The 24621-nt window shown below is 42.7% G+C and overlaps 1 protein-coding gene across 11 annotated transcripts in view; it reads left to right on the forward strand.

Annotated features, from left to right (window-relative positions):
- The window catches only part of FAM168A (family with sequence similarity 168 member A), a 340334-nt gene that overhangs the window by 138530 nt on the left and 177183 nt on the right, over positions 1 to 24621 (forward strand). For 6 of the 11 annotated variants that reach the window (XM_039539037.1, XM_039539052.1, XM_039539041.1 and 3 more), the window contains one exon: positions 11443 to 11530. In XM_039539037.1, coding sequence (XP_039394971.1) covers positions 11461 to 11530 — 70 coding nt within the window. In that variant the 5' untranslated portion in view covers positions 11443 to 11460. Of the gene's footprint in view, positions 1 to 11442; positions 11531 to 14530; positions 14600 to 24621 lie in introns of all 11 variants that reach the window. The other 5 variants (XM_039539011.1, XM_039539026.1, XM_039539015.1 and 2 more) reach the window with 1 other exon arrangement.

Consider the following 24621-nt stretch of genomic DNA (forward strand, 5'->3'; position numbering starts at 1 on the left):
TTGGAACTCCTAAGAGCTGTCATAAACAAATTCATAAATAATACATACACAACATGGTATGGGATTAAAAATTCCACAAAGAAAATATATTCTCATTTTAACTCATGGCTAATATGTTTTAATCCATGTCCAGAACTGCAGACCTGCTCATGAAAAGATCTTACATAAATGCACCTGTGATAATAAACAGGTGTTATACATTCACTACTGAATTAGCTACCCTTCATGTTTCTGTGTTTCACCCACCTGATGGTATCGGATATTAACCCTGATCCCATTTTTAATATTTTCTTAGTATCCGTTTAGCTATTCTTTTAAAATTGGAATCTCTTGAATAAAAGGCATACCCTTATGTAAATTAGTTCTTGTAACTCCACACCTTGAATAATATAGCTATGATGCAAAACAGTGCTCCATTTGGTCAAGGCTCTTTCATGAAACCATGTCTCGAAATGGCATTACTAAAGCTTTGTCTTCCAGTACAGTTAAAATGTACAACCTCCTAGCGTGGCTGTAGTTGTACCACACTAAGCTATTCCCACACAGGAAGAGGGATAACATATAGTTGTGTAAGGTTCATACTGATATTATTGTGTCCACACTATGGGTTGTAGTGGTATAGCTATATCTGTGAAAATCACACTGCTAAGCAACAATTTCCCGCCCCCTCCCCCCCAAAAAGTGTAGACCTATAGAATCATAGAATCATAGAATTCAAGATCAGAAGGGACCATTATGATCATCTAGTCTGACCTCCTGCTAGATGCAGGCCACATAAGCCGATCCACCCACTCCTTTAGCAAGCGACCCCTGCCCCATGCTTCGGAGGAAGGCGAAAAACCTCCAGGGCCACTGCCAATCTTCCCTGGAGGAAAATTCCTTCCCGACCCCAAATATGGCGGTCAGCTGAACCCCAAGCATGCGGGCAAGACTCTCCAGCCATACCCTCTGGAAAAAGGTTATATCATATCATTGACCCATTGTACTACCAGTGTTGCACTTAATTGACCTATTGACTAAGCCCGTTATCCTATCATACCATCTCCTCCATAAACTTATCTAGCTTAATCTTAAAGTCATGGAGGTCCTTCGCCCCCACTGTTTCCCTCGGTAGGCTGTACCTATAGACCAAGGTTAAAAGAGAAGTGACATTTTTAGTCGAGATCAGAAATATGGAATGTTCCTGAATCAGAGAGCTAGAGGAAAGCTGTTCCAGAGGGCAGGCACAGCAGAGGAGAAGAGTCTCCCAAAAGAAGTGGCAAGATTTTTGTGAAGAGTCAGAAGAGGCTAGTGCTAGGTGAGTAGGGAGTAGAGAGAGCGAGAGATAGGGTGATGAGATAGCAAGTGAGAAAAATCGGGATGGGGTGGGAGGTAATAGGAACCCATATTAAAAAACGCCCCAAATATCAGGACTATCCCTATAAAATTGGGACATCTGGTCACCCTAGTGAGAGAAGGGATGCTGCAATATTAGTTGGTGGGGAAGGCAGTTGTGAACTGAATTCAGAAATTAATGGGGAATCAGTGAGGTGGTTTGAGGATGTGGGTGACATTTGTGCTTGATTTGATATGAGTTTAGGCAACATCATTCTACATTTGCCAGGGCAGTGATGCTCAGACTGAAGCTTGTGAGCCGCAAGTGGCTCTTTAATGTGTGTCCTGCAGCTCTTTGCAGCACATGTTATTAAAACACGGTGTGATTTAATTATTAACCAATCTAAGTTATTAACCAATTAGGGTGCTTTTACTATGTTATTAACTGATTGTAATAGATAAAATAATAATACTTGGTCAGTCATTTTGCTGTGAGAATAGTTTGTGTGTGTGTGTATGTGCGCGCGCACACACACGTATATATATTAAATGAAACAACGAATTCACACGATTGCGGCTCTTTTGGTAATGTTTATAGCTAATTTCGCTCCTGAAGCACTGAGGTCTGCGTATCACTGTGCTAGAGTCTGGAGAGCTGGAATTTTAGGAGAAAATAGGGAATTGTCATTGTCCAGGTGAGACGAGATAAAGCAAAGATTAGGGTTTCAGCAAAAGTGGAGTCAACACATTGGCCTACATGAGAAGTGTAAGAAGAAAAAGTTCAGGGTCCAGGGTGATGTCCTGGCTTAATTTTACAAACATAAGGAGTATAGTTTAAAAAATAGTCTAAACTATGCTATTTTGTACAAACCAGAATTCCAGTCTAAACCTGTGTTAGTGTGAAACTTCTAGAATCCACTTATATCCAGTCAAGATTTTTTGATTTCTGCATTAAAATTGACCTTGATTTTTTTCTGAACCTGAGATCATACATAACTAGTAATGTTAACTTTGACCAGAATTTTTCAGGACAAGAATCAGTGCTCGGGTAAGACCTTCAACACATTAAATAGTTTGCTTTTCATGAAATTTATAAAAATAACCTTTTGGTCACTATAATAAAATTAAAAATCAGGCTACCATTATAGGAAATTGTTCAATGCTAGTATATTTGAGATCATATAAACTGGTCACAGTGTTTGTTTTGAGGGAGAGAAAAATGTGCAGCCTCATAGAGTCCCTGGTTTAAACTTTACCTGATGAATCGGAAGTTGATTAGGTATTTTTAGAGAATCACATCTGAGGATCAAGCTTCAAACAACTGAAAATTTGTCAAAAAGCTATTAGAACTTGAATATAATGTAGTGTCAGAAGCTCTGGTCATGTTTATAGAAGGATTTGGGCTGTATACAATTATAGACTCATAGACTTCAAGGTCAGAAGGGATCATCATGATAATCTAGTCTGGCCTCCTGCACATTGCAGACCACAGAACCTCACTCAGCCACTGCTGTAATAGACCCTGTGGCTGAGTTTCTGAAGTCCTCAAATAAAGATTTAAAGACTTCAAGTTACAGAGAATCCACCATTTACACTAGTTTAAACCTGCAATTGACCTATGCCCCATGCTGCAGAGGAAGGTGAAAAACTCTAGGATCTCTGCCAATCTTAACCAGGGGAAAATTCCTTCCAGATCCCAAATATGGTGATAGTTAGACCCCGAGCATGTGGGCAAGACCCACCAGGCAGACTCCTGGCAAAGAATTCTCTATAGTAACTCACAGTCTTCCCCATCTACTGCCCTATCACCAGCCATTGGAGATATTTGCTGCTAGCGGGCGCAGATCGGCTACATGACATTGTAGGCAGTCTCATCATTCCATTACCTCCATAAACTTGTCAAGCTCAGTCTTGAAGCCAGTTAGGGTTTTTTGCCCCCACTGCTCCCGTTGGAAGGCTGTTCCAGAACTTCACTTCTCTGACGGTTAGAAAGTTTTGTCTGATTTTGAGCTTAAACTTGTTGATGGCCAGTCCTTGTGTCCACATTTGTGTTGAACTTAAATAAAGTGTGTGATTTATTCATAATAGGTGATTTTCAGGGTGAGGAAAAGGTGTATCTTGCTGGTTTATCTTTCAATAGTGTCCACATTCACTTGGTTCTATACTTTCTTTTGTGAAGGAAATCATTTTAGTCTGTACAGAGACTCAAAGGAGAAACTTCCATTCCACCTCCAAAGAAATGCTCAAGGGTCCACACCTGTTTCAAAGTGATTAAGTGACTTATGAGCATAAGACCCATTTTCAAATTTGAGTTAGGCATATAGGAACCTCAATCTGATCGAATGTCAATGAGAGAGTCAGTTTGACCAACGCTCTAAAATTAAACAAGTATCTTTCCTTTCTGGGGCATTCAGAATTATCCACATGGAGCATGACGCATTCAGTTTTGAAGTGTTAGATGTATTTATTTAGACTTACAAGAGCCATAAAGAAATGACTCACATTATTTAAAAGCACAATTAATATAAACATATTTGTAAATAACACTCGGTGTTTAGAAGGCCATTACCTATTTGAAATCTAATTCATTAACATAAAAGGTGAAAAGTGCTTTCAGGTATTAGCACGTTCCTGAGTCCCCTTTGCCAAATGTTGTGGTTTTTCAATGGCATTATCCTACTCACAATATTTTTCTCTTTGGTTGTTATATGAAATATGCAAACCCAGGGAAGAAGGTGCCCCAAGGCCCCAATCCTGCAAAAACACACACGCGCGCACGTAGTCCTGTTGAGTTCAATGTGTCAAATTGCCAATGCAATGCAATTTGCAACAGTGTAGTTAAATACACAAAGTAAAGAAAACTGGGGAAAAAAAGATTTTTTCCCCATAATTTTTCAGTTATAGTAATTGTAGGTGGTGGTCATAAAAAGAGAGTCAAGCAGAAGTGATTTTTAAGTTGCCAGTGTCCTTGTGTAACCATTGCCTGATGAATGGAATGGACAAGAGGACAGAGAACTGTGGCAGCAGCCTTTTCTGATTCTCGTAGCTTTGGCAGCAGCCGTATCTAGTGCTGAGCTTCACACTCATTTCATCACGCTATCTAGAGGCACTCTTTTGTTCAGTGAGGCGAGAGCACCGGAGTGTAACTGTGCAGCCACTTAATAGCATGGAAAGTTCAAGCTCAGCATTCACCGCACAGAGAAGGCTATGTGTACTACTTTGAAATCTCCCAAGTAAACCTCTTTTGACTGACACATTGGCCTGCTGAGTGATGTAGGCTGACCTCTCTTGTATTTCTATTTACACTTCATCTGAAGTAATTTCCCAGTGTGATGGAAAGATGTCGTGCACTTTGGCTGGAAAGATAAAATAGATGACAATGTAACCAGGTTACAGCAGGAAAGTATCCCGAGGTTGTTTGCCAGCAGGTGCTTCCCATGACATTCCTTCTGGAATTCTTACTACTTCAACTGTTTGGTAAAGAGTCTGAGCAGCTTCTAAGAAACCAAGCGTCAGTGCCATGGGAACTGAAAAGCAGTGGAAGATGCATGTAGTGGAGCCAGGCTTTTGTTTGCCTGTTGACAGTTAATTCTGGTAGTCTTTTTATTGTGTATTCATGGCCACATGGAAGCACCACAAAATGCTGTGCTGAAGTAGGTTTCATTTTGCTAGTCCTGTTTTATTCTTATTTCATTGTAGCTTTGCAAATGCCATAATGAATTTGAAATATATAGGTGAATGATAGTGTCATGGAATGTATTGGAAGCCAACCTGAATACATTTAAAACTAGATGCAAATTTTTTTTTATGTGAAAAGCAGTTCACATTCACTCAATCACATGATCTTGAAATAAAAGCCCTGCATACCAAACAGGGAAGGAAGTATAAATCTCTATTCCTGCAACATGCTCAAATCTATAATGTGAGTGCAATCATTTTAGCCATGCCAAAGAGGAACTTTTCTTTCATGAGGACCTAATAAAGAAATTTTCTTCTACTTGTTTTTACTGTTTATACAACCCAAAGTGTGCTAGTTACTTGAAATTGGGTTTGCTAAATTATTACTATTTTATATTGTGGTCGCACGTAGAGGCCCCAACTGAAATTTGCTGTATTGTGCCGGCCCTGTACAAACACAATAATGATGGTTCCTACCCTGAGGAGCTTAAACTTTGTCGACACTACACAGTTCTATTGGCAAAAGGCACCTTTTATTGACAAAGCAGAGGAGGTATACATACTGCCCTGCTCCTCCTGCCGACAAAACTCTCCTGCCCTGCCGGCAGAAGAAAACCACCTCGACGAGAGGCATAGAGCTTTTTGAGGCAAAATTAGATCGACAAAGTATCAGCGTAGACGTTTGGTTTTGTTGTTGTAAGTGGCCTCCAGTAGGTGTCTGACGATGCCCATCCTGACCGCGCTGGTCAGCAGTTTGAAGTGTGCTGCTCTGTATCCAGGTGTACAGGCATCCACCCCTTTCCCCTTAAAGTCCTGGGGAATTTTGAAATTCCACTTCCTGTTTGCTCTGCTCACGTCACATCTTCCCAGCTGACCAAGCAGTGTCAGCAGCAAATGCTCTTCCACTTTGACCACAGCTGAGTTGTTGGATCTGCTGAATATATGGGGAGAGGCGGCTGTCCAGTCCCAGCTGCGCTCCAGCCATAGGTAGGAACTTCAATACCTATGGGCAGATTTCTCATGGCCTGTGCAATGAGGGAAACAAATGGGACACGGTTCAGTGCCGAGCAGAGATAAAGGAGTTGAGGCAGGCATACCAGAATGCAAGGGGGGCAAACCCTCGCTCTGGTGCTTTTGGGAAAGACCTGCCGCTTCTCTAAGGAGCTAGACCCCATCCTTGGCGGTGACCCCACCTTCACTGCCAAAAGCCCATGGATACTTCGGTGGGGCTGGAGGTGGCAGACAGTGGATCTATCCCCGAGGACAAAGTCATGGACAAGGAGATTGAATTGGAGGATGATGTGGAGCACACGTCAGAGTTGTCCATTGGCGAGTCAGGACCTCTTCTCCACTTTGGAGGGATCTAGCCAGTCAAGCAGTCTGTCTCTGGCGCACATGATTCAGAAGCGGAGAGCCCTGGTAAGTGATCTTTTTTAGTTGATGCTGCTCGGTTATATGAGGTAGAGCTGTCCTTTGCTCTGTGTATTGTAGAAGAGGGTGAAGGGATAGAAATGTACAAGACTAGCTATGTTTATGTGTGCTCCATGTTCCCCTGTGTAGCTAAGCAGTGCAGCGGAACAGTGTGTTAATGCACACCAAGATTTCACAGGAATCCTCCAGAGAGAGCTCTAGGAAACTTTCCTGGAGGTACTCGCCAATCCTCTGCTGAAAGTTCCTTGGCAGAGCTGCTTTGTTCCTTCCCTCGTAGGAAATATTTCTGTGCGACTCAGCAATCGCTTGTGCAGGGACCAAGGCGGCACACAGGCGAGCAACATAAGTACCAGGTCTGAACCCACACGTGTGCAGTAGATGCACCCTTACATCCTTGCTTGCCCTCAGGAGTGAGATATAGGCTTCAATGACCCCCGCCTGTGGAAAATGGTGGCAAAATTTACAATATTGTCCATAGTCGCCTTCACTGATCCCCTGAAAACATCACATACACCCTTGCCCCATCTTGAATGCCCACCCCCCACTCAGGCCTAACTCACCATGTTTAGGGTGTTCACCAAAATATGTGCTTACCAAGGGTCACTGAGAAAGTGATTGATTGGTATGTTACAGGAGGTGTATTTTACTGTAATGATTGAATGCTGTGCATGAACTAACCATCATGCTTCTGTGAATTGTTTCTTGTGCTCCTGTAGATGTGGCCTTCAGGGGAACCCCCTACACACTGGCAGAGTTCCTCTGTCAGATAAGGAGGCAACCAAAGCGTAGAAGGAGGACATGTTCTGAGAGGTGCTGCAATCCTCAGAGGCTGAGAAAAGAGAATTCAGGTAGTGGAGAGAAAAGGAAAAGGCAGGACAGAAATGAGAGCGAGGAGTGCATTCTAAAGGGCCATGAGTGGATGATAAAAGTGATGGAGGAACCAACAGAGATGTTGAAGTCCCTAATCACGCTACAGTTGGAACAGATGTGTTCTCACCCCTTCCTCCGCAGCCAATACAGACCTGTTTTCAATGCCCTCTCAAACTCCTCCCACGCATTCTGTGAAACTTCCCAGCACGTCTGAGTATCCCGTTCACTCCACCCCTTCGGATGGCTTCCAAAATGATAGCTGGGCTTATGCACAGCTCTGAGAGCCTTCACTCTCCTTCAGTGTTATCTCCCTTCCCACCAAGCCTTTTGTGTGTGTTAATTGGTGTTTAATAAAAACAAACTCTGTGAAAGAGAACCAGCCTTCATTTGTGTCCTACATGTAGTATTGGGTGCGGGTATTAATATATAGGTGCAGTTTAATCATTTGCTTAGTACAAATCCCACTCAGGAATCATCACAATTTTTAGGCAAAACAAGGTAACTGAATTTAATGAAGCATGGTAGATTGCTGTATAGAAGTACACATTCCTGGTGCTCATTATCAAAATGTTGCTTCAAAGCCTTCCTGATTCTAACATCTCCCCCGTTGTGCCCCTCTAAGAGCCCTGGTATCTGGCTGCTCAAAAACAGCAACCAGGCAATCTGCTTCAGTGCTCCACCCCTGGGGAAACTTTTCACCCTTAGCCTCACAAATATTATGGAGCATGCAACAAGCTGCTATGACCATGGGAATGTTTTCCTCATTTAGGTCTAACCTGCCATAAAGGCAGCACCAGCACGCCTTTAATCTGCAAAAGGCACATTCCACTGTCATTCGGCACCTGCTCAGCCTGCTGTTGAAGCGCTCCTTGCTGCTGTTCAGGTTTCCTGTGTAAGGCTTCATGAGCCATGGGAATAAGGGGTAGGCTGGGTCTCCCAGGATCACTATGGACATTTCAACATCCCGCATTGGAATCTTCTAGTCTGTACAGCCCAGCGTTCCTGAAGATGCGTGCCTCATGCACCTTTCCAGACCACCACATGTTGATGTCAGTGAAATGCTCATGGTGATCCACAAGCACACCATAGAGAAGTACCTCTTTCTGTTGACGTACTCCATCGCAAGATGGTCTGGTGCCAAAATTGGGATATGTGTTCCATCTGTCACCCCTCCGCAGTTAGGGAATCCCATTTCCTCAAAGCCATCCACTATTTCACACACATTGCCAAGAGTCATGGTCCTTTGTAGCAGGATGCGATTAATGGCCCAGCACACTTGAGTTAATGCAGCCCCAACGGTTGACTTCCCGACTCCAAACTGATTTGTGACTGGCCGTTAGCAGTCCAGAGTCACCAGCTTCCACACAGGGATAGCCACATGCTTCTCCACCGAGAGGGCAGCTCTCATTCTGGTGTCCTTGCGCTGCAGTGCTGGGGCAAGCTCTGCACACAGTTCCAGAAGGTGGCTTTTCAAATCTGAAAGTTCTGTAGCCACTGCTCATCGTCCCAAACCTGCATAACAATGTGATCCCAGCACTCAGTGCTTGTTTCCTCTTCAGATTGGGTGCTCATGATATATTGCACAACCAGACGCGATGTGTTCATACCAGTGACCACAACAGCAGAGAACAGTGCTGGATCCATCCTTTCAGACACAGATGGCGGGCACACGGTAAACAGGGGCTGTTGAAAAATTTTGCAAAATGCAGTCAGAAGTCTATGGAACGCTGGGATGAAAAAAACGTTATCATGAGATGTTGAGTCTGCATCCATGATGTGCTGCTATCTACTCTGCCTTCCCACAAGTCCTAGCTGCAGAAGGTAGTGAGTAGCACAGTGGGATAGCTACCCACAGTGCACTGTTCTCATTGTTGATGATAGAGCACCAAGTGTGGAAGCACTCCTCTAGCCATTTTTTTCTATTGGTGCATGTGCATGGTAAAAAATACATTTTCTTAAATACCATTCTCAGTTTGGATCCCCCCAAGAGTTAAAGTGCCAAATGCTAACTTGGATAAAACGTTGATAAAATGCAGGACCATCTTGACCTGCATCATATAAATAGTTTGATCGTTTCCTCTGCAAGAAAGAAAGAAAGAAAGAAACCCACCTAGAAACTTTTTGGAAAATGGCAATTTTTTCAGGGCTTATATCATCGCAAACCCTGCTCAAAAGACCCCACATTGGGTCACTAACCCTACCCTGCACCCTCCTGAGGCAAAGCAAATTTCAAAAGAATCCAACTAAGCCTGTCAGCTTTAGAGATTTTAGAAAGGTTGACTTTTAAAGAGAAGTCATGACGCAACCTTAACTCTAGTAGTGCTGCCGTGCCCCTATAATATAGGTCAGGTTTACACTAAAAAAAATTAGGTCAACCCAGCTGTGTTGCTCCTAGATGTGAAAAAAACCCCACAATGCTGAGCGACATATTTAAGTTGACCTAGCCCCTGGTGTGGACAGCGCTAGGTCGATGGAAGAATTCTTCCATCGATCTAGCTACCACCTCTCACGGAGGTAGACTAACTACAGTGACAGGAGAACTACTTCCATCGCTGTAGTGAGTGTCTACACTGAAATGCTACAGTAGTGCAGCTGCATCTGTGCTGCTGTAGTGGTTTAAATGTAGACCATAGCCATAGTAACACACAATGCTGGCTGAGAGCAAGAGGGGCAAGTGCCAATTACTATGGGAACCATAAACTCTGTCCTGACCATTCTGGGCAAATCCCCAGGAATCTGTTTCATATAAGTAGGTTTTTGCAACTATGTTACTTGTTGATCTTTTTAAGAAACTTTCCATTGTGTATTTCGCTTTGACTTATTCCAGTCAGTGTTGTAAATACATTTATTTGGATTCTGTAGTGTTATCCTTTGGCATGTTTGGCATCCCTGGTCTTCCTTTTGTTACAGAATTGTGAGCTAACTTGGGAATGAAGGGAAGGCTAATTAATTAAGCAGTAATTGTTGTCAAACCAATTGTTGCTAGCATTTAACATTTGACTTGTTTACTGTCCTGAGGTGAAACTGAAGGAGTTAATGATCTAACAAATTGCACATCAATCAGGAAAGACTGATTTGAAAGGAATGGTTTTATTTTATGAAGTGTAAATAATAGATTTTTTTAAAAGACAGTTTAAAGTAAGTGTGGTGGGCTCCATGTTTGAAATTGTCACAAGATAGCTGTGGAGACAAATGTGTTGCCTAATAAAGTTTAATGACTGATTTTTCCATTAATCAAAATTGAGAATGTGCTTCATTAAGCTAATTAACTGAGCAGTTGCTTAACTGACAGTTACTAGACACAAATTCCCAGGTCCCTTGCTTTCCTCTAAATAAAAGCTTAGGAAAAGATAACCTGGCTCCCTTTAATCATTTTTATTAGAGAGATAATGAGCAGAAATGCTATTAAAAATCTTACTGGCCATTTTATGTCTGGGGCAGTGACTTTGGCAATTTCAAATAGCACTGCTCGCACACTGATGTCCAATAAATAATAGCTTAGTACACTGTGCTGTGAAGGAGCAATGTTAAGGCTGGTCTTTTAAAAGAGATTTCAAAGGAGATTAATTTGCAGGCACAAGGTTGTTGTGTTCATGCAGGCACTCTGTAAACTGCTTGAGAATTTGGGTATCTGCAGCTCTTAGCATCACCAGCAGGGAGTGCTCTTTTACCAACTTATCTTTGAGAGGCTTGTTGTTCGTTGGGGTTTTTTTTCATTACCCAAAAAGCATTAGCTCCCCCTAGTGGGGCAACTGAATTACTGCATGTTTTACACTTTACTTTCTGTCCCATTGTGCAGTAGAAACAGGATCCTGATTTTTTTCCTTTGCTCAGGAGTAATTTGAAAAACACTTTGGGAGGTTAGGATGTGTAAGACTAATTTTAAGCTACACTCCAGATGCTTTGTAGGGAGGACATGTAATGGTGAAGAATTTAAGGGAATTAATTGAAGGATCTGAAATTTGAATTATTAAATACACTATCTAGTTATAATGCCTAATTGTAAATCTTTTTCTTTGCTGCTTAGTGTGTCTTGAAGAATAAAATGGCAGCGCTAGCATCTAGTACAAGCGACGACCTTTCAACAGAGGACTAGTGTTGAAGAAAAATAAGACTGTCTTCTTAATTTTTTTTTCTTTTCTCCTCCAGAGTTCTCAGTCTTCCACAATGAATCCTGTTTACAGCCCTGTTCAACCTGGGGCTCCCTATGGAAACCCTAAGAATATGGCCTATACAGGTACGTTTGGTTTTAAGTGACTCTTGGTATTTGGCATTTTGTGGTTAGAGCAGATTAAGATCAATTGATAAATTTCTTTTTTCCATTCTAGTTAGCTAATATAGAAAGGCATTCTGTGACGTGTGTTGTTATAGCAAAGCATTCAGCACAATCCTAGATCTTTCTGTTTTCCTGGAGTTTCTACAAAAGGCTCAATTTTAAATACCAGTTTATGCTTTGGAAGGCCACTCTTTTAACAGATAGACAGCTGGCATGTCCTTGCTTTCCTGTCTGTTCACACGCTGTCTTCTCTACAGCTCTAGGCACAAAATCCTACTCCTCCCTCCCCTCCCCTTAGATTTTCCTAATAATTTCCAGGAAATCAGCAATTCTCCTTTAAGATGGTTTTAAGTGTCCAAAATATGTATTTCAGAGTCTTTTATGGTGCAAGTCCATTAGTGGAGCAGGCAGCTAGGAACAGCCTATCAGGTTTGCAGTAGAAACAAATAGGGAGGAATAACATCTTTCTCTCCAAAAAGCCCTCTTTGTCAGTTCTGCAGTCAGTTTCATACATCAGGAGAAAATCTAAAATACAAGAGGAGGAGATGATGCAAAACAAAAATGAAGGACAACATCACAAGGGAGAGGGCATGGGGAAGATAGATGACCTGTTAAAGGGCTGTCCTGGAGAGGGGAAAGGTCAATGTCCCAGCAGAAATTCAGAGAGATCACTGGGGGGCGGGGACAGGGAGGAAAAGAACTAGAGTCTAAAAATTCATTGTTTAATTAGTTTGCATGTCATTTTAGAACATTTATGGGAAATATTGGTCAATTAAAATTGACTTAGTTGATCTTAATTTAATTTTCTAGTGTAGAAGAGAAGCTAATGGTACTCTGAAGTGGTTTTGTTTTTGTTTTGCTTAATATTCAGTGAACACTCATAGGAAGCACTTTCCTGCCCCTAAATTATTTATCTGAAATATTTGCACTACATGATGGATAGTTTAGACTGCTGCAACTCACATCACTACCAGTGCCATAGGAAAATAAAGTTACTCATTGAGGAATGTTTGCAAAAGCTTCAGGTAGGAGAAGAAACAAGTAATACAGATTTCTGAGAAGTGCTGCTGGGAATGCCTTTTTTCCTTTGGAAATTCCAGAATCATGGTAGTTTGAGCTCTACCAAATTTCCTCCTTGAATTTATTAAAATTAGTGTGGTGTTAATTTTGTCAAAATACTTATTTTCTTGTAATGTATCTTTCCTCTTGTAGATGAGTATAATTTGTCTTAAGTTTCACTGCTGTGCAGATACTTTTAGAAAAAGAATTTTGATCCTTGGCCTTGCTTGCTTTTAGAGCACAATAGAAATGTCCATCGTAAAACAGACAGGAAGTAGTAAGTTGGCCAGAATACATAGCAAATTTGATGAACCCATGCAACAGATATTCTTTCTCATCCTTTGACTGAATGTGGTTCAGAGACAATGTCAGGCATCTCTGTTACATAGAATCATAGACTATCAGGGTTGGAAGGGACCTCAGGAGATCATCTAGTCCAACCCCCTGCTCAAAGCAGGACCAATCCCCAAATCCCTAAATGGCCCCCTCAAGGATTGAACTCACAACCCTAGGTTCAGCAGACCAGTGCTCAATCCCTTGCATCTCTATACCAAATCAATATATTCTGACAGGGCAGTCTGTAGAATATCACACAAACGTCAAATTTGTTTTTGTGGACAGATTAGATTAAACATTTTGGAATTTTAATGGGAATACTTATATAATGTTTACCTTGCTTGTAGGAGACATCATAGAGGGAATAGGGTTATTAGAAGGTATTGAAGCAAGTCCTGTCGCATACAAAAAAAGTTGGCCCAACAATTCAGAATGAAAATTTCTGTGATAAATTGTTGACAGTCCAATTTTGTTTTGTATATACAGTGTTCTAGTCTGATACTTTAATATAAAATTAAAAAACCTTTGCTTTGAATTTGATTAAGTATCTTGGTCTTGTACAGCACTGAGCATACAGTTGTGACTTAATAAATGACAACGAATGGTCTGAGGGAATAGCAAGAGGCAGTGTTCTCTACGGACTGATTGTGGGGATAGGAGCCAGGAATATTCAGATTCTGTCTGTGGCTCTACCGCTGACTCTCACTGTCATTTTTAATCTATCTCAGTTTCTCCATCTCAGAAATGTGGACAATACTTACCTACCTGACAGGGGCTGTGTAAGCACTGAGCAAATAGTATTTGTAATGTGCTTTGAAAAAAGTGTTATGTGAGTGATAAAAATTATTGATGTCATTCGTGCTCTGGAGTCCAAATTAGTGGCATGATGTGCAATACTTACTATAGCTGACATTTAAAACTCCACTGGTGTTTTAGGGATGATCAGGAGCTAGCTAATCTTATGCTGAACAGCCACACTGATGTCTGGTTTGAAGCCCCGTTGGGGCTGACCTAGTGTAGGGTCTCTTCTCCCCCACATCACCTGTTGCACTGTCCAGTAAAGATTCTGTAACACATTGGTCATTCTGGCTGACTGTTCTCTAAGTAACTGAGCTTCTTTCTGAATTGATGAAAATGTTTCTTGGATAGGTCTAAAACTGTCATCTTTGCATTGATTGTATCCTCAACAAGGAGTCCAGATATGTTCATTATAATGGCTATGTAATTAGTAGCCAGGGTATACTGTGCTAATATCAAGTTACTCTAGATGATGGAAGAAATGTGGGATCCTCAAATTGATCTGTTCCGCTCTGCTAAAGACTGGTGTTTGTATCTGAGAGGGAGGAAGTGGTTATTTGAAAATAAAAATAAAATAGACTTGGATGTAGCCTGAGTTATTAATTAAGATGTTTACCAACAAGTATTCTACTGATTTTGCTAGGAGTCTATAAAAAGTATCTTTATTTTACTGAAAAACATATCAAGGAACTCATTTAGCTTCATATTAATGCAAAGAATAAGCACTGTGCTTACATTGTGAACCTGTACTTTCTTGTTAACACACAGTATATGGGCACCTTCAAAATCAAAGTGCCATATCTCCATCCCTCCAGATGCACTGCTGGATGTGTAGAGGTAAGATTATGTAATTGTCTATTAAGTGTCTTCCTGCATTTATGCTTCCTTCTCTCTTATGTAGTGGGTAGGATGTGTTGACTCTTTCCAAGGTGTGAGATTGGCAGGGGCTGTTTTTTCATGGAGCAGAGCAAAGTGATCAACAATCAATGGAATTGCTCATCAAGGGATAAGTCTTGCTCACAAATATTCTCATTGACTTCATTGGGGTACTCATATGGGTAAGGCAAAGCAGGGTGACTGCACAGTTAAGAGGCAGCCTGTGGGGTATCCTGTGGTGTAAATAACACGTAAAGGGCATTTCCCCGTTTCTAGTCATGTTTGATTTCTTAAAAATCAATGTACATATCCTGTTAAATTTATGCTTGTTCTACTGGACATACTGCAGCTCAAGGGATTTTTGGTCTCTCAGAGTTGAAACGGTAGTGTACAGATTCTCCATGAATGATAGTCTCATCAGTAATATCATTTTAAGAGTGACTTCATATTCTAGCAATGTTGGGGTGATAAAGCTCATAAATACACATTTATCTTCCTGCCTTAGAAAGCAACAGAGATTTCATGCTCTCTAGCAAACAGATGGTTTTGACAAAGCGTCCACTTGTCTCTCATTTTAATGCTTTCTGTGTCTTTAAATCTCCACATTCACACACTTTCAATATAGATCTCCTAGCTCTGCTTTTAAACTATCTGAAACATTTTATAAACTGCCTACCTGGCATTTGACCAGGCACTATTTTTTAAATATTGAGGTGCAAATTGTATAAAGTTGGTAACTTGACCTTTGTGAAAGGAGAATTTCAGAAAATTCTCTCCTCTAAATAAGTTATCCCTATACAACTACATGCTGAATGCTTCAGATAGCAGCATTAAGACAAAATGACCCTCTGTGTACCTTTTACATTCTAAAAAGTCCCACTGATTGTGTCCCAGTTGCTGTGAGGTTTTATTTTACGTTACAATATAAAAATGAGTCACCTACTTTTGCCCTCAACACCGAATCCATTGCTCCAGGTGCTTTCCTAGTAGTTGTGACTGCACTGGCATTGGCATCACACTGACTGGAAGCTGAACAATGGAACTTCAGGGGACAAAAAACATGTTTTGAAAAAGAAAAATAATAAAAGTATTGTTAAAATTGATGTTCTGAAGGTTCCTCTTACACTGAGTAGTTCAGGGGTATTTAGCATGTAATTGTAGGTTAGTTAATTTCTTCTCAAACCATGCGAATTCACCTGTTTGTGTCTTTGTTTTTACTAGCAAAGTTAATGGTAAAAGGATTTAAGAACTAAGCTTCCTCTTTAAGAGGGTTTTGAGATAAATTGTAAAGAATTCAGGGAGCAAGGCAAATTTACATGTCAGCTAATTAGGTTCTGAAATGACCTTTCTATGTGCAGGGCAAAGACCCCAGCAAGGACAGAAAACCTTGAATGGAAAATGGTGGTAAAATCAGACTTACAAAAACTTAACAAGGTCCCTAGGAATGTAGATGAAAATAAAAAAGGAAGATAATTTACTTGGTTACAGTGTGAATTTGAGCATAGTTCAGTGATGCAATATTTGAATCACACTAGCGCTTGGATTTTAAATAGGTTGCCAATGAGGTAGAGTCAGAATGGAGTGAATCTTTATTTGGAAACAGAGACAGAAATATCTGGTATACGTCATTCAAGGAAAGGGCTGTTGCCTTTGCCAGGATATTTCAAACCTTTTTCTGAATATGGATTTAGAGGACTTTTTTTGTTTTATGGCAGCCTAAGGATATTAAAGCAGAGAAACTAAATGTGCATTCTCACAGAAAAATTAAGTTGGTGGAGTTTGAGGACATTTTTCAAGTTGCCTTGAAAATATTAACTAAAGAATTATGAAACTGTTACGTCCGGCGAGGCTGGTCTGAGGCTCCAGTCCTGCAGTGGGTCTCTCTGTGGGCACAGGAGCTCATTACAGGTCTGGGGCCACAGACCTTTCTGTGTGTGTGATACTGTCACAGTCATAATCAGTCAGTTATCGGCTGCCTGGTTTATGAAGAGGGTGTTTTCCATGAGAAGTGTTTGACTCCGGAGTCCTATTCATATTGGCGGGATAGCATGTCAGCAGACTCTTACAGCGATCGCTTTGCAGGATTCAACTGATGGATTTTAAAATTGTAATTGTGCTTGCGCTGTGTAGTTTCCTTATTTAAAAATACCTAATATTACAAAAGTCTGACTAAGACATCTAAAATGTTGGTGCAAGCCAGATTGCTGCTGTGCAGGGAACTTCCAAGGTCTGTTGAAAACCCTTATGTGTTTCCCGGCTGAATAACCCAGGATTATTTCTGCATTCTTGTTTGAGGGGGATTCTCCCCCCACCCCATCCCCCCATTTTTAAGGCAAACATCTACCATTGCTGTAATGCTAAGGTTTAAAAAAATACGAGGCTGTATCCTGACCAAGAAAATAGGACTTGAAAATACTACATATATGTAATAAGGCTGAGTTTAAATTGTGAAAGCAGTCTTAACTCATTTAATTCCAGTCCTACCTCTAGAGAGTTTGATTTTTCAACCTTAACATAGCATTTGCTTTTTCAGCTTTTTCTTTTTTTAACACACATGGGCAGAAAATATTATAATTTAAATTATACAGATATTTATCCTTCTTAACATTAATAGCTTCACATTTCCACATGTATTTACATTTTCATTCACATAAAACATTTATTTGTAGCATTAGTGGATAAAATGGTAGATGGACTCCAAATAGAAGAAAAATAAGAGTGGTAATCAGAATGGTGGGATTTTAAGGTCTGTTATCTTTTGGCCTATTATTGCTTGAAATGAATGCTTTCTGTCATTGAAATGCCAGGTTCCCTGGATTTTCCACCAAGACATCTGTTTCTGTTTTCTTTCTTTGGCGCTACTTCTGCCGTTAGTTCAGCACTGAATATTTTGTAACAAGTCTTAAGATTCTCTCTAGTGTAATTTTCATTCTCATATAAATCAAATATGGTGTCAGTTGTGCAGCCTGCCCTCACATGGATAATCTCACTCCCCTGTGTACAGTGATGAGCTGCCAAAATATTAACAGGTTCCCTCCTCCTCACCTCATGAGGGGGTCATGGCCATCCCCCCCCCCGGGACTCCTGCCCCATCCAACCCCCCATGTTCCTTGATGCCTCCCCAGTACCCCTGCCCCATCCACCCCCTTTCCCTGTCCCCTGACTACCCCCTGCCACCCCATCCAACCCCTCCTCTCATTCCTGATTGCCCCCCGGGACCCCTGCCCCATCCAACCACCCTTTCTCCCTGTCCCCTAACCACCCCTGGAATCCCTGCCCCTGACTGCCCCCCATCACCCCATCCAACCCCTGCTTCTTCCTGACTGCCCCCCCAGGACCCTTGCCCTCATTCAATCCCCCTGTTCCCTGCCCTCTGACCGCCCCACCCCTAACCACCCCCCGCGACCCCTCAAACTCCCCTGCCCTCTTCCAACACCCCCTCCCTGCTCCCTGTCCCCTTACCGCGCTGCCTGGAGCCGCTCGGCCAGGACCAGCGCCGCGGGGGCCTGGGCTGGGCCGGAGCCGCGGACCAGGACCAGCGCCGGACTGGGTCCAGGAGCTGGGCTGGAGGGAGCCGCTGAGTCGGCCGCACCTCCCCTCCTCCTGTGCCCCAGCTTACCTTCGTGCCTGCTGCTTGTTTCAGGCTTCCCGCGAACATCTGATTTGCGGGAAGCAGGGAGGGGGAGGAGAAGGGGGGCGGAGCATTCAGGAGACGAGGGGGAACTGAGCTGGGGCCAGGCAGAGTGCCGGAGCTTTTGTTAAATAAAGCCCATATAGAACTGGTTGTCCCAGAACAACCGGTTCTAAAAGGCCTTCTAAATTTAACAACCGGTTCCTGCGAACAGGTGCGAACCGGCTCCAGCTCACCACTGCCTGTGTAGCACTATTAACTTCAGTGGGAATACTCACATGAGTGAGGGTTCCAGGAACCTGTTGACTGTTTGCACGGAAGAGTCTTCAGTTATACAAGTAGTGTTTTTAACATAGGATTTAAACTACTAGAATCACAGAAATATAAGGCTGAAAGGAGCCATGCAAGGTCAAGTCCAGTCCCATGTGCTGAGGAAGGGTCAAGTAAACCTAGACCGTCTCTGACAGGTGTTTCTCCAGCCTGTTCTTACAAACCTGCAATGACGGGGATTGCACAGCTTCCCTGGGAAGTTTATTCCAGAATGTAACTACCCTTATTGTTAGAAAGTTTTTTTCTGATATCTAACCTAAATCTCCCATGCTGCAGATTTCACCCATTACTTCTTGTCCTATGTTCAGTAGACATAGAGGCCAGTTGGTCACTATACTCTTTATAACAGCCTTTAATATATTTGAAAATTATCAGGTCTCCCCTCAGTTGTCTTTTCTCAAAACTAAACATGCCCAGGTTTTTAACCTTTCTCCGTAGGTCAGGGTTTCTAAACCTTTTACCATTTTTGTTGCTCTCTAATGTGTCCATGTCTTTCCTAAAGTGGAGAACCCAGAACTGGGCACAAGCCTCCAGCTGAGGCCTCACCAGTGCCAAATAGTGTGTGTCAATTACCTCCCATGTCCTACATATGATATACCTGTTAATACACCCCAGAATTATATCCATCTTTTTTCAACTACATGACATTGTTGTCATTATATTCAATTTGAGATCCATTATAACTCCAGATCCTTATCAATAGTACTAGCATCTAGTCAATTATTCCCCATTTTGTGTTTGTGCATTTGATTTTTCCTTCCTAAGAGTAATACTTTATACCTGTCTTCATTGAATTGCATCTTGCTGATTTCAGATCAATTCTCTAATTTGTCAGGGTTGTTTTGAATTTTAATAGTTTCCTCCAAAGTACTAGCAGCCTCTCCCAGGTTGGTGTCATCCACATATTGTATAAGCATACTTTTCGCTGCATTGTCCAAATCATTAATGAAAATATTAATTAGTACCGGATATAGGACTGATCCCTATCGAACCCTATTAGATACTCTCCCAGTTTGACAGTAAGCCATTAATAACTACTCTTTGAGTACAGTCTTTAAACCTATTTTGTACATATTTCCCTAGTTTGCTTATGAGAACGTCATGTAGGGCTGTGACAAAAGCCACACTAAAATCAAAATATATCATGTCTAATGCTTCCCCCATCCAGTAGACTAGTAACCCTGTCAAAGAAGGAAATTAAGTTGGCTTGGCATGGTTTTGTTCTTGACAAATCTATTCTGGCCATTCCTTATAACACTTAGAATTTCAGATGGAAGTTGGTCAGAGTAGGTGTGCCAGTACTAATCAAAGTTGCAGGGTGAGTCAATTTTTGCTAAGACACGCTTTTCTTTATGTGATTTTAAGTTTTATGGCGTGTGCCATTCTTGAGACAAATAAATTAGCTTGATGGAGTGGAGTCACTGCTAGAGGATCAATGTACATTGTCGTTTGTTTGACTTCAGGCCTAGAAACTATAGAAGTGTCTATTATAAATTGCCTTATAATCTCCCTCCCTTGTCAGAAACTGATGAAATTACATTTATAATATGCTATGATTAATGAAACTTTGCTAGAATGATTTGATGATTATTATTGTAGTTGTAGTTATAGTTATAATTACTAAATAATGTTATGGCAGAGTGCAGAGGCCCTGAGTTGTGAAGTTGGTCAATAATTATCTGGGGGAGTTTGTGTTATACTGGAATAGTGCATGACGTCCCCTGGTGGGCTGCCACAGTGGCCCTACAGTTATGTCCCTTCTCAGCAAAGAGTTTTTCTTTAGCAGGTTGTTGAGGATTGTGCTTTTGGTGCTGAAGAGCCTGGGTTTGATCCTGGCTAAGAGACCTGTGGCTATATGTGTATGTGCCCACAGTCCATTACACTGAGACAAAATATTTGTGTGCAGTTATAGAAAAAGAAATAATAACCCAACTTTTATTTGGAAGGGGTTTTTAAATTGTAAGAGGAGCTAGACAAGGGCTGCTTTTCCAGTTTCCCGCAACTGTCAGAGCAGGAAACCCACTGACTAGCATTGATATAATGTGTGTTGTTCTCTGTTCCTGCACTGCTCATGCATCCCTAATTCCTTTGTATCCTTCTGCCACATTCTCTTTGTACCATCCAACATGCTGCTTCCTACAGTTAGATCCCTGTTCCCAGTGTGGCATGCATCCATACTCTCAAACTCCTCTTCAAAATTTACTACTTCATGCATTCTACTAGTCCTAATCCACCTCCTGCAGACGTGCTAGCATCTCTCTTTCTGTGTCACACACACACCCCTACCTCCCTCTCTCATACACACCCTTCACAGTTATGAGATTATTCCATCTCCTGGTCACCTAGTGCTTTGTCTGTGAGTTACCAGCTGTTTGTCTTCTAAAATTATAAAATCTTTAATGCAGACACCATATTTTCTCCATGTGCAATACCCTTCTGCTTGCTGGTTAGTTGTGGTGGGAAGATAATTGGAAATTTGAGACAATACAGGAAAGAGACTATTTGTTGTATGTCTTTGGATATTTATAATAATAATGAGGCCACCTTCCCAGTGTTCTGGATGCTTCTGATACAAATTTCTATATATATCTATGTATATCTATATAATACTTCAGCATGGCTAAAACAGAGGTCTTAATATTCCCCCTCCCCACACACACCAAAAAACAAAAAAATCCCTCCCCACTACCTCCTTTCTCAATCACTGTGGACAACACCACCATCCTGCCTGTCACTCAGGCCCCTAACATGGGCAACACCTTTGACTCAGACCTCTCTCTGTGTCCTCACATCCAGACTATGTCTAAGTCTTGCACATTCTTTCTGGCCAACATCTCTAAGACACGGCCTTTCCTGTCCATCCACACGGCTAAAACTCTCATCCAGGCTCTCATCATCTCACATCTCAATTGCTGCAACATCCTTTTCGCTGGCCTTGACAATTGCAGTCCTGCCCTGCTCATCTCCAGTCGGAATGCTGCTGAAAGGTCATTCTCCCTAGCCTGTTGCTTTAAACATGCCACCCCTCTCTGTGCATCCCTTCACTGGTTCTCTTTTCTTTATCACATCAAATATAAGCTACTTGGCTTCATTTGCAAGGCCCTACATGGCATATCCCCACTCTAGCTATCGTCTCTCATTCACTATCAGTGTCAACTCCTGCCGTCGATTGGCTCATAATGCCAACCTCTATCATCCATTTGTTCAATTTTCAAACAAGCCCTTTTGTGCTTTCTCCCATGCTGTCTCTTTGTTCTGTGTCTATGCAGCTCCTACTCCAGTGGGGCCCTCATCCATGAGTAGGGCTCCAAGGTGCTACAATAATACCAATAATAAATAACAATAACTCAGCCCTTTAAAAAACATAGAAGCACCAAGTTCTCCTCTTCCGCTCTGATCTCTAACCCGCAACAGCCTACACAAATAAACACACTTCAGAGTATGCCCTGAAGGCCATCAGCTCAAGGCTGTTTTGGACCAGCTTGGCTCAGAACTGAGGGCACCTCAGTGGGAGAGCACTCAACAGCCAGCCCCCTCTCTCTGTTAAATTAAGGAGGGATGCAGCTTGAGTGCCTCCTGTGAGCCAAGCTGTGGCAGCACGACAAAAAAGAGACTCGGTCTCTCAACTAGGAAGTTCCCAAGTCACTTAGGATTTATAGGTCAAAACCAGCATCTTAAATTCCATCTGGGAACTAACAGGCAGCTAGTGCAGATCACAGAGCACAGGTGTGAGGTGCTGCTAGCAGAAAAGCACCACTTAATAAGCAGGCTGCTGCATTCTGCACCCGTTTATTGACTGGCTGCCTTCTGCGGCCCAGAGAGATTGCTTTAACATTTTGCGTGTTTGCCTTTCATTCCAACCTTACAAAATGATGCTTTAGATTAAGTTGTTTATGCCTTTTGCTAAGATTTCAAAAAGGAACACGCTGTACTTCTGGCCCTCATTAAAATCGTTAGTGAGGAAAGCTACTAGTTTATGCAGGATGCCTAATCCGCTGTTTTTGATAAATAGAAATATGTTTTCAGTCTTAAAAGGACAAGTACAGCAGGTTCCCATTCCCTTTCTTTTCATAATTAACCATGGGTGACTTCCACAGTTCTCGGGTTTCAGAGGTGAAAGAAGAATAAACAAACATTTCACTGTGAAAAGAAATCTTGAGATGTCATCCCTTGGTTTAAAGGGGATGTGTACCGTAGACCATAATTAGGGATAGACAAGAGTGTTGCAATAGTTTGATAGATTCAACTTGGATGATAAAAGGGGGCAGTTTCTGCTGCATGGTAAACTTCTGTCACTTCCTTCCTTTTTCCAGTAACTTTGTTGATATGACAGATTTGAGCAAACAGAGTAGCGGTGGAAAAATAGATTTTGTTTCTTGTTTACAGTTCATATCTAATCTGGTGCAAGATGCAATATATTCCACAGCTGTTTTTCCCTAAAGAAATTTGACATTTCTTCAGCAGCTTCAAACATAAAACTGTGAAAAAAAAATCTTTAATATTCTTGTATGTAGAAGACCATAATGCTTCCGTTGTTCCTGGGGGAATGCTGTGCCACTGCATGCACGCAGTATTCCTGTCCCCCACAGATTTCTTTGCTTCCCTGCAGACAAATAACTTCTGATGGGGAAGCAAAGGGAAGCCACAAGAGCAGTCATGTGCCCCTCCATTTCAGGTGCCCAGAGCAGCTGGCGCAGAGGTAAACCACTTTATGGGGAGGTGGTGCTGGGGACTCCCTGACAGGTGGCTCTTATCCTGTGCTGGGCTCAGCTACTACTCCCAGCTGGGGGCGGGGAAGGATGGGATGTCCTCTTCCCCGGCAAAGAATGGCCAGGGCAGGGTCAGACCCACCACCAGAATCTCCCCTGCCCGCAAGAAGCTCTGCCCCCTCCCTACTTCCTGCCCTCATTGCTCCTCAGCCTCAGGGGAGGGGGCCCTGTATAGGGAGCTGCTCCCCCATCTGCCTAACCCCTGGACATCCGGACTCCCCATACCCGGATCCCCCCCGCCAAGTCTCATTCCCCCACACCCAGACCCCCCCCACACACTCTGAACCCCACTCTCTACATCCAGACCCCTGCTGAGCCCCTCCCCCTGTATCTGGACTCCCATCCCTAAACCCAGACCATTCCCCACTGAGGCCCCCCCTGCACTCAAACCCCTACCCTGATGAGCCCCACCCCCTCTGCACCTGGACCACCCAGACGAGCCTTCCACATCTGGACCCCGACCCCACTGAGCTCCAGCCAGTTGCACACGGACACCCACTCCTCTAAGCCCCACTCCCCCAGCACCCACCCCATCACAAAATCTTAGCTCTGCTACTGCAAACGATGCAAGTTACATCATTATAAATCCCGAAATGAAACCACACTCTAGCAGATTACTTTCTGGCACCTGAAAACCAGTGAGTTCATCGCCACATATAGACTACCCCTTAGACCCTGGGGGCCGCTGCGCTTCCTGGAGCGGCGCGGCGTGGGGCCAGGGCAGGCATGCAGGGAGCCTGCCCTGGCCCCAGTGCACGCCGCTGCCACCCCGGAGCTGCTTTAGGTAAGCGGTACCGGGCCGGAGCCCGAACCCCGCCTGCCCTCCAACTCCCTGCCCTAAGCCCCCTGCCTGCACACGCACTCCCTCCCGCACCCCAACCCCCTACCCCGGCCCTGCATACAATTTCCTCACCCAGATGTGGCCCTCGGCTAAAAAAGTTTGCCCATCCCTGACTTAGACAGAGAAGCTGGCAGACAAAATTGCAAACCAAAATGAGACTAGCCCTTGCAAACAGTTGAAGGGTGAAATGGACACAGAGAGTACTCCTGAGGGAATTCTGTGCCCCAAAAAAATAAAAAATTCTGTGCACAATATTTTAAAATTCTGCATATTTCATTTGTTATTAAATAAATGTGGAGGCTCCAGCATGGTAGTGGGAGCACAGGCCACTGGTTGCACAGAGGTGGGAGATCACTCTGCAGCCCCCACCTCTCATGGGACATGGACTTGGTGGTAAAGCTGCACCTGACAC

Source organism: Mauremys reevesii, linkage group 1 (genome assembly GCF_016161935.1).
Source record: "Mauremys reevesii isolate NIE-2019 linkage group 1, ASM1616193v1, whole genome shotgun sequence".
NCBI classification, from domain to species: domain Eukaryota; kingdom Metazoa; phylum Chordata; order Testudines; family Geoemydidae; genus Mauremys; species Mauremys reevesii.